The sequence below is a fragment of the Nothobranchius furzeri genome, chromosome 13, assembly GCF_043380555.1.
Source record: "Nothobranchius furzeri strain GRZ-AD chromosome 13, NfurGRZ-RIMD1, whole genome shotgun sequence".
NCBI lineage: Eukaryota > Metazoa > Chordata > Actinopteri > Cyprinodontiformes > Nothobranchiidae > Nothobranchius > Nothobranchius furzeri.
The window spans coordinates 64,506,613-64,516,874 of NC_091753.1; the positions used below are offsets into that span (position 1 = coordinate 64,506,613).

Consider the following 10,262-nt stretch of genomic DNA (forward strand, 5'->3'; position numbering starts at 1 on the left):
GTTTTCTTGTAAAAATTGTTGCAAAGAGATAAAATTAAACTTGATTAACACCAGAGCCAGGCGCACTGCGCCGTTATCTCCGTCGCTGTAAATGAGGGAAAAACAAGATGATCGGATCCTTTTCTGACCTTCCCCACCTACAAAGTTTAATTACAACAATCAAACGTGACAGAGCCTGGATTTGTATTCTGAACAGTCTAAACATGTTTTAAAAAGAAACGTATGACAAAAGTGGCACCTGCTCAGTAAAACCACCAACAGGGTGAAAAATATCTAAATATTGTCGGCAGAGACGGGCTACAACTTCTGGATCCACTTTATATAAATCGTTCTATTGATAATCGTCTTATGAAAGATAACTTTGACGTACACGAGCGACCGGTACCGGCTGCTGTCACCTGTTGTGATTGGTTAAAGCCGCTCTCTGCTGTCTGAGGGTAGGCCCCGCCCACAACGCCGCGGCTGCTGTGGCTCCCAGTGTTTTCTTTACTGTGGGAAACGGGTAATAATGGCTCTTTGATGGGAACAGGTTGCCGACCCCTGAGTTAACCCTATTTCAGCTTGAGCTCCTGAAACCTCCCCGCTGATGTTTGTCTGTTTCACACATTCAGGGATGAGATTGAGGTGATGATAAAGGAGCTACGGATCACTCAGGAGGAGGAACGAGCTGCAGCACACGGCAGGCTGGAGGCACAGATGAAGCAGGATCTGGAACGTTTGAGGGCAGACTCAGAGGAGGAGCTGCAGGCTGAGAGGAGGAGACTTCTGAGGGAGCAGGAGGAGAAACTGAGCTGTCTGAAACAGGAGGTGAGGAGGAGGCTAATTATGCTAAAAAGCTGTTTGACTTTTTACTTTCAATTTTATCTTGTGCCTGGAGGGTTTTTGCAAATTTATATTTCTCACAAACTGAGAATAAATCTATCAAGAATAACAGGGATTGTATAGGCAATCTCGTTCTTTCGGTCACTACCGAAAGCTTGTGACCATAGGTGAGGGTAGGAACGTAGATCGACTGGTACAACGCCTGCATCACTGCAGACGCAGCACCAATCCACCAATCGATCTCGCGCTCCAGGTTTCCCTCCCTCGTGAACAAGGCCAAGAGATACTTCAACTTCTCCACTTGGGGCAGGACCTTATGCCTGACCCAGAGAAGGCATTCTACCCTTTTCCGAAACAAGACCATGGTCTCGGAGTTAGAGGAGCTGATCTTATCCCAGCTGCTTCACACTCGGCTGCAAACCACTCCAACAAAAGTTGGAGATCACGTTCCGATGAAGCCAACAGGACCACATCATCTGCAGAAAGCAGAGATCGTCAGACCACCAAAATAGATCCCCTCAACACCTTAGCTGCACCTAGAAATCCTGTCCATAAAGGTTATGAACAGAATCAGTCACAAAGGGCAGCCTTGGCCTAGTCCAAATCCCACCAGCAACAAGCCCGACTTACTGCTGGCAATGCGGACCAAGTTCTGACTGGTCGAAGAAGAAGAAGAAGAAGAAGAAGAAGAAGAAGAAGAAGAAGAAGAAGAAGAAGAAGAAGAAGAAGAAGAAGAAGAAGAAGAAGAAGAAGAAGAAGAATTAGAAGAAGAAGAAGAAGAAGAAGAAGAAGAAGAAGAAGAAGAAGAAGAAGAAGAAGAAGAAGAAGAAGAAGAAGAAGAAGAAGAAGAAGAAGAAGAAGAAGAAGAAGAGATCATTTCTATTGCGCCTCTCAAGATAAAAATGACGAGGTGCTTCACAAAAACAAAAAATATAAAAAAGAATTTAGAAAATGATTAAAAATATATTTAAAATGATGCTGGGGGCCACAGCAGCAAATGATCTGTCACCTTTGACCTTTAGCCTGGTGCTGCACAACTAGTAGGCTTTGATCACTGGACCTCAGGGACCTGCTGGGGGTGTAGGGACTAAGAAGATCACCAATGTAAGATGGTGCTTGTCCATGTAAGGCCCTATAGACCAGAACCAGGATCTTGAAATGAACCCTGAAGTTGACTGGCAGCCAGTGAAGCTGGAGGAGAAGTGGTCAGTCTCTCATAAACAATGAAGATGGCGGCTCCTTCCTTCCATCCATCCATCCATCCATTTTCAACCACTTATCCAGAGTAGTGTCGCGGGGGCAGCAGCCAAAGCCGAGACCCCCAGACTTCCCTCTCCCCTGCTACTTGGGCCAGCTCTTTCGGGGGAAATCCCGAAGTGTTCCCTGGCCAGCTGAGAGACATAATCCCTCCAGAGTGTGCTGGGTCTTCCCTTGGGTCTCCTCCCAGTTGAACAGTTCCGGTAAACCTCACCAGTGAGGCGTCCCACCCAAATGCGGATCTACTTCGAGCCCCTCCCGGATGACCGAGCTTCAAACCTGATTTCCAAAGGAGGGCCCAGCCAACCTGCGGAGAAAACAAATTTTGGCCACGTATATCCGCGATCTCGTTCTTTCGGTCACTACCCACAGCTCGTGACCATAGGTGAGGGTAGGAACGTAGAGCGACCGGTCGATCGAGAGCTTCGCCGTCTGACTCAGCTCTCTCTTCACCACAACAGACCGATACAACGTCCGCATCACTGCAGACGCAGCACCAATCCACCAATCGATCTCACGCTCCAGTTTTCCCTCACTTGTGAACAAGACCCCGAGATACTAAACTCCTCCATTTGGGGCAGGACCTCATTCCTGACCCGGAGAAGGCATTCTCCTTTTCCTAATCAAGACCATGGTCTCGGATTTAGAGGAGCTGATTCTCATCCCAGCTGCTTCACACTCGGCTGTGAACTGCTCCAGCGAAAGCTGGAGATCACTGTCCGATGAAGCCAACAGGACCACATCATCTGCAAAAAGCAGAGACCTAATCATTAGGCCAACAAAACAGATTCCCTCAGCACCTTGGCTGCTCCTAGAAATCCTGTCCGTAAAAGTTATGAACAGAATTGGTGACAAAGGACAGCCTTGGAGGAGTCCAACTCTCACCGGAAACGAGCTCAACTTACTGCCGGCAATGCGGACCAAGCTCTGACAATGGTCATACAGGGACCTAACAGCCCTTATCAAAGGGCCTGGTACCCCATACTCCCGGAAAAACCCCCACAGGGCCCCCCCGGGGCATGCTTTTGAACGCCTTCTCCAAATCCATAAAACACATAGATTGGTTGGGCGAACGTCCACACACCCTCCAAGATCCCCCTAAGTGTACAGAGCTGGTCCAGTGTCCCACAGCCAGGACGAAAACCACATTGTTCCTCCTGAATAAGAGGTTCATCAATCCGATGGGTCCTTCTCTCGAAAACCCCTGAAAAGAGCTTACCAGGGAGGCTCAGAAGTGTGGTTCCCCTGTAGTTCGAACATACTCTGCGGTCCCCCTTTTTAAATAAGGGGACCACCACCCCAGTCTCCTAATCCAGCGGAACTGCCTGTGATGTCCATGCAATACTGCAAAGCCGCTAGCCTTGCCTGCCAGACTCCTGTTTAATTCTGCACAGAGAAAGAGTCTGGGAACTCTCCCATTCAAATAACCCCACCCCCTGAGAATTCTAACCGAGCCAATCAGCTCTGAGTAGCGTACGTCACACACCACAATGCTGAGTTTGTCATAAACATGGCGACTGAAGCGGAGTTGGCTGCAGCTCTTTCCTCTGGTCTAAATGACTTGAACGTCTTTAAAACCACAAGTAGAAGCGCTAAAATCCTTTCTTTCAAAAAAATGATGTTTGCGCCATTGCCAGGCGCCATTTTTGATTACAGCTAAAAACTGCAGGTTGCATAGATGTAAACCTTAAACATAATATATAACAAATTAATTAAATAATTAATAATAAGATTAAAAGACTCTGAAAAACATTTTAGGTGAACAAATAAACAAAAAGATATATTTTTTATGTTCAAAATCAAGGTTACTTCAGTTAAGTTTTACTGTCAGCAAATGAGTGCAGGGACAAAGGAAAAAACCAATATCGTCCATTGATCAACTACTACAAGTTGAGTACCTTAAGTTTCAATTTCACACACTGCAAAAATCCTCATGCAGTGTTTTCATCATCCATCATCATCATCATCACATCATCATCATCATCATCTTTAATTATCTGTGGCGAACCAAAGTGCTGCACAAAAAACCCATCATTGACCCATACAATGGCTGACAAAAATAGAGAGAAAACAAATAAAAGCAGGCGATAAGAGTAAAGAGTGTTCGTAAAAGAACAAGATAAAACAAGTAAATACAACTGGATAAAAATGAGCTAAATTACCTAAAAAATATGGCTAGCTCACATGCTGAGGGAACGCATTTTGTGATGCTGCTTCAAACACGCAGTGAGGTTGGACGTATTAAACTTTCCCAGTTCTTAGGAGAAACTTGTGCATGGCAAATGTTGCACTGAGCCACAAACTTTAACAAAAAATACTGCTACTTGGCCAGCATTGCGCTTGTTTCGTGATACTTCGCCAACGCGCACTGTTCTGATCATTTGGGATTTGCATGCTGAGTCTGGGAGCTGCTGGATAGAATTGCTAGAATGAAATATAAAGCTGAAGGGACTGCTTATGTCGGAGATTTTTGATGCAGTCTGATATAATCGAATAGAGTGTTTTTGGGCTGATATCAGACCTATTTCTGATATCGATATCACAACAAGACATCCCTAGTAGACACTAGGGGTTGTATCAACTAGTCGACATCACTGCTCTGTAGGGACTTTTTATGCCTTTCATAGACTAGTCGCTGTCACGTGATAGTGACCGACAAAATGGAGTCCTCAGAAAAGACAGCAGGTGACGAGCCGGGTGGGTCATTACAGCAAACTAGCAGAAATGTTTCAGTTGTGTGGAAGTACTTCACTAAAGATGAATCTTCTAGTTCTGTAACATGTAAAATCGGCAAGTCCGTTCTAAAATACGACAAAAGTACAAGTTCCATGCACTAGGGCTGTCGCGTTGAGGAATTCCCCCTGCGGTGAGTCTATGCACCCCCGTTTTTATTTATGTACTTAGCACATTTGTTTGTTGATTACTAAACTCATGGCAATATTTCCTTTGAAACATTGTGCTTACATATTTAAAAAATGTTAGAAAAAATGCATGGCCATTTTTAACACTTTATTGAATGCAGATCGAAGGGCAGTAACGACATTTTCTGACTGAACTTAAAAACAACATTCAGGAGGTTTAACTTTGAAATGCAAATTTGGCTGCAACATATAACAGAAATAAAAAAAGTGCCCTTTTTGTTTTGTAATTTAAAATAAAGTATACAAAATGAGATGTCCTAGGCACTGTCATTTCACTTTCACACACAAGAATAACATAACTCGGTCATGTCCTTGTTACGCGCAAGGAAAACCAGCATGTTAACTTTATGCGGTTTGAGAGAGGATCTGAGAGGGGTGACAACATTTCCAGCGACACAAGAACCCTCTCGGATGGTGCGCTTGTTGCGCAAATACACATGTACTTACGTCCGACTTTGGAGAGCAATGGAAATCTCCCATGTTTGTTGCGCCACCATGTCAGAGGGTTTTCATTAGGGTCAATGGGTTCCTCCTGCAGGTAGCGAGTGAGCTCCAGCTCGGCTCTAACTCTCTTCGGGACGGTTACAGAAGACGTCCTTGTCCGTGACTTCAGCACGTCTCCAAGGGTTTTTTTCTTTGCCGCTGGTGGCAGCACTGCCTGCTCCAAGGTCTCTGGCTGGGCTGCAGCTGACGCACTGACACCGCTCTCTCCATCTTCCATGTGTACTGTCTCCTCGATCAGCGCGGACTTTACCTCTCAGCATGCGCTGTCGCGAGATTTAATCAAGTGCGGTAATGGCGGTGGCACGTCCTGCAGCGCGGTGGGTTTCTTAATATCGCGATATTTTCTTCTTGCGGTTACCGCGACAGCCCTACTATGCACATGCATTTGAAAAGGCATCCGCTAATGCCAGCTGAGGGACAACCCAAGTCATCTGTTCAGCAGTCAGTCAGCGCTTTCACCAAACGTCCAGCTGTAAGAGAAAGACGGCGGCAGCAAATCACCAATTTGCGGTGATTTTTATCGTGGAAGACATCTGACCATTAGCTGCTGCCCACGGAGACAGCTTCAGAGACCTACTGAATTTAATCGAACCTGGTTACAATGTCCCATCCTACAACACACTGTGGAACACCATTGCACACTGGTATGATAACCTGCGTGGAAATATTGGTGAAGAAATGAAAGGCCAGAGTATTACGCCAACAACTGATCTGTGGACATCTTCCACCATGGAGCCGTATATTACTGTAACTGCTCACTACATTACTGATTCATGGCAGCTGAAGGCCCAGGTGCTCTGTACCGCTGTGATGCCAGAGAGGCACACAGCTGTACACATTACTGATCGGCTGTCTAAAATAATCAGTGAATGGGGAATGCAGGTGTTTTGCACAGACCACGATAATGCCAGTAACATGAATCTAGCCATGGAGCTATGCGAGATGTTTCCATATGATCTGGGCTGCACCGGGCACACACTGTAGCTGGCAATTAAAGCTGGATTCGTTTTACCCGAGGTTGTGAAAAGCTGTCGACGCAGCAAGAAGAGTTGTCAGCCACTTTCGCCACTCTTCACTTGCATCTTGCGCTCTGAAGAAGCGTCAGGAACAGCTTGGCGTAAAATCCAACATACTCCAGACTGACTGTCCTGTTCGGTGGAATTCCACTGTTGTCATGCTCCAGCGGCTGTTCGAGCAGAGGATCGCGGTCCAGTCCGTGCTTGCAGATGAAGCGGTCACAAAGTCAAGAGTCCAGAAGTCACTTGCCATGAGAGCCTCCCAGTGGGAGCTTGTGGAACAGCTGATTCCTGTGCTGCACCCTCTGGCAAAGGCTGCTGAAATAATGTGTGGCGAGTTGCATGTTGGGCTCTCTTTCATTTATCCTCTGATTTTCAACATGATCAGCAGCACTCTGTGTGTTGAAGAGTCTGACCTGGCAGCTGTACGCACTTTCAAAAGCACGGTCCGACAACAGCTGGAAACGCGCTTCAAACTGAGGTCTGAGGATCTGACAGAATCTATCCCGATAGTTGCGTGCATGTTAGACCCTCGCTTCAGACATCTTTAGTTCATCCCGCAGAATAAAAGAGAGGAAGCCCAGAGACACCTGGATGTCCTGCTACAAAACGGAGAGCCGCCTGTAGCAACAAGTAGGTCCACTGAACTTGAATACGCTCATATTACTCAAATGCATGCAGCATAGGTAGCTTTAAACTTATCATCTCAGGTGAAGCACAGGCCGAAGACACAACTGAAGCTCAAAGTGAGCCGATGACTGGGACAAAAGCCAGGCTCGAGGAAGACTTTGTGCTACTTTTTGGACCGCATTATCAAAGTGCAGGAGATCAACTCACTGCTCCACTGCAGCTGAAGAAATCCGGGATTATTTTTCAACACCACACATTGCCACCATAGACAATCCGCTCTAGTGGTGGTCCCGCAACCAGGATAGATTTCCCCGTTTGGCAAAGCTAAGCAAAAGCTATTTGGCTGTTCCAGCTACCAGCACCCCAAGCGAGAGAATTTTTTCACTTGCCTAGAATACGATCACCCGACAGCGGGCGAGCCTTCATCCGGATCATGTGGATGCACTAATTTTCTTGCATGTAAACCAGGATCGAAAACAAGTGACCAAACAGACTGTCGGCAGCGGGTAAACGTTTATGTTTTTTTGTGGACTTATTTTTTTAGGAGTTTTTGTTTTGCGCACTTAATTTTACATGTTACACAAGAGTTACGTGATTAATGTTACTGACTGGCAGCAATAAGCCTGCTTGTTCTCTTTTATGCTCTGCATTCAAGAATGTTTTTGAAGCTGATTGTTGTCACCATTTGCAATAAGGGTTGTCAATAAAGCCTGTCAGGTGTCCTAAAGCTGTCCTGTCTGTACTGCGTTTATTCAACATATTCTCACACCCGAAGCATCGAAAAATGACGCGGTGTGACCAAGCGTTTGTTTCCAATGCATAGGGTGCCCCTGAGCGTTGGGAGGCAACGCGCTGTGCCAGAGCGTCCGTATCTGACCCCCACGGTAAAGCGGACATTTGACCGAATTGTGACCTTTACCCTCTTGCTATTTAACCTTCCCCTCACCCCCATCCTAACCTTAGCCAGCTTGCACCTGCAAAGGTTTGTTTCGCATTTCATCGTCCCTCTCAAACACGCTTAACGGAAAATTTAGACTGACATACTGGGTCAAGGTTAGCGTGGGGGTGAGGGTAAGGTTAAATAGCAAGAGGGTAAAGATCGCAATTCGGTGAAATCTGTTTTACCGCGGGCATCAAAAAGCGATGCTGTGGCACAACATGTCGCCTCCCGACGTGCGTCGGAAAAAATGCACCAGTTACCCATCGTCAGTTTTAGCAGCTTCAGGTGTAAGACATCATCACTGACTAGCTAATGTCGACTAGACTTTCATTACTTGACTGTCGACTTAAAAAAAATAAGTCATGCAGCCCCTAGTAGACACACACACACACACACACGTCATTATTAACTCTTTAAATATGAGCTGAGACTGGTAGCCTGAAACTGAAACCCATTTATCCGTTTCTTGGTCTCTGGCTGCCCAGCTGGGCGATGTGCTGCAGAAGGTACGACAGGAGGTGCAGTGTGATCATGAGAGGAAGCTGGAGCAGCTGAAGGAGGACCACAGCAGGGAGATGAACAGCATCAGAGAGAAATATGCGAAGGAGGTCAGAAAGGCTTTAATATTTAAACTAGGGATGTCCTAATCTGATCATGTGATTGGAAATCTGTCCCGTTCACTTGCTTTCAGACTCGGGATGTAACGCCCGATCCCACTCTGGACTCGGATACAAGGTTCAAATTACAGGGGAGCTAAAGGGAACCTGGTTCTCCTGACAGGTTGTCGGGCTCCCCTGAAGCCCTCAACCTAGAGGGAACCCCAAAAAAGATCCAGTGTCTACCTATATTATATTATTAATATGGACTCTCTGCATAGCGGGGATTCTTTTGAGCGAGGACGCAGAGCGTGACAGCATCGTGCGGTTGCCCTAGGCAGCTGCATCCTGCACACAGCCTCAGTAACATTTTCAAAGTGTCGACACCCAAAACATATATAACTAACACATGATCGTTCATGTCCATTCATATTCTCTCTAGTGATTTATGTCTTTTATTCGAGCCTGAAGCGAATAGCTGGGTTTCACATCTACGTGGGGCGACAGTGGCACAGGAGTTCAGTGCTCCCCCCGTCATCGGAAGGTTGCAGGTTCAAGCCCTGCTCAGTCTGACACTGTCGTTGTGTCCTTGGGCAAGACACTTAATCCACCTTGCCTGCTGGTGGTGGTCGGAGGGACCGGTGACGCTTGTGTACCGCAGACTCGCCTCTGTCCGTGCGCCCCAGGGCCGCTGTGGCTACAATGTAGTTTATCACCACCAGGGCGTGAATGTGTGAATGACTGATTGTGTTGTAAAGGCCCTTGGGGGGCTCCAGGGCTCTAGAAGGCGCTAAATCAAATACAGGCCATTTACGTCACCAAATGCAGATGGGGTCCGGAAGTAGCCGGTGCTCTGTTGGAACAGGTACGTCTGACCTTTGTGCAGACGCGCAGTCGCACGTGACACAATTAATACACCAGTAAGTCATTCAAAAACATATGAAAGTAAGCCAGTCACTACAAACAACAAGAGAGCATACACACTTTATTTACAATCGCCATCTGTCCACGGTGCTAAAAGAAAAAGACGCATCCACTGCGTTATTGGATTTGATTAATTACATAAAACAACGTTATTATTCTTTAGAAGAAATATCAGTTACCATAAAACCTAATATTAGCTAAAAGTGAACGATTTGGGGGCTTTTAAGAGGAGATCCTTTCAGGAAAGCCGATCTCTGGAACACACCCCTTGCGCATTTATTCAAGTCATGGCCCCGCATTAAGTGTCTCATGGGAACGCATTAATTATCTTAGTAATAACGCATTAATAACTTGTGGGAACTCGTTAAAGAGCAAGTCACCCCCAAATCAACATTTTTTTGCTGATAACCTATATAAATAATGTTGTGCACCTTAGTTCAAATTTAAATATTCTGCCTAAAACTGTCAGTGTGCACTGCATTTGAATTAAAATTTGCCATCACTATTGACGTTAGCTGGTATATTATGATGTCACAATGTTGTGAGCCTGTGTGTGTGTGTGTGTGTGTGTGTGTGTGTGTGTGTGTGTGTGTGTGTGTGTGTGTGTGTGTGTGTGTGTGTGTGTGTGTGTGTGTTAGCGGCTTCACCCTCT

At 46.1% G+C, this 10,262-nt stretch overlaps 1 protein-coding gene across 7 annotated transcripts in view; it reads left to right on the forward strand.

The window, feature by feature from the left end:
* The window catches only part of LOC107397032 (centrosomal protein of 164 kDa), a 60,858-nt gene that overhangs the window by 43,262 nt on the left and 7,334 nt on the right, over positions 1–10,262 (forward strand). For 6 of the 7 annotated variants that reach the window (XM_054736132.2, XM_054736131.2, XM_054736133.2 and 3 more), the window contains 2 exons: positions 612–807; positions 8,576–8,698. In XM_054736132.2, coding sequence (XP_054592107.2) covers positions 612–807; positions 8,576–8,698 — 319 coding nt within the window. The remainder of the gene's footprint in view (positions 1–611; positions 808–8,575; positions 8,699–10,262) is intronic. The other variant, XM_054736134.2, reaches the window with a different exon arrangement.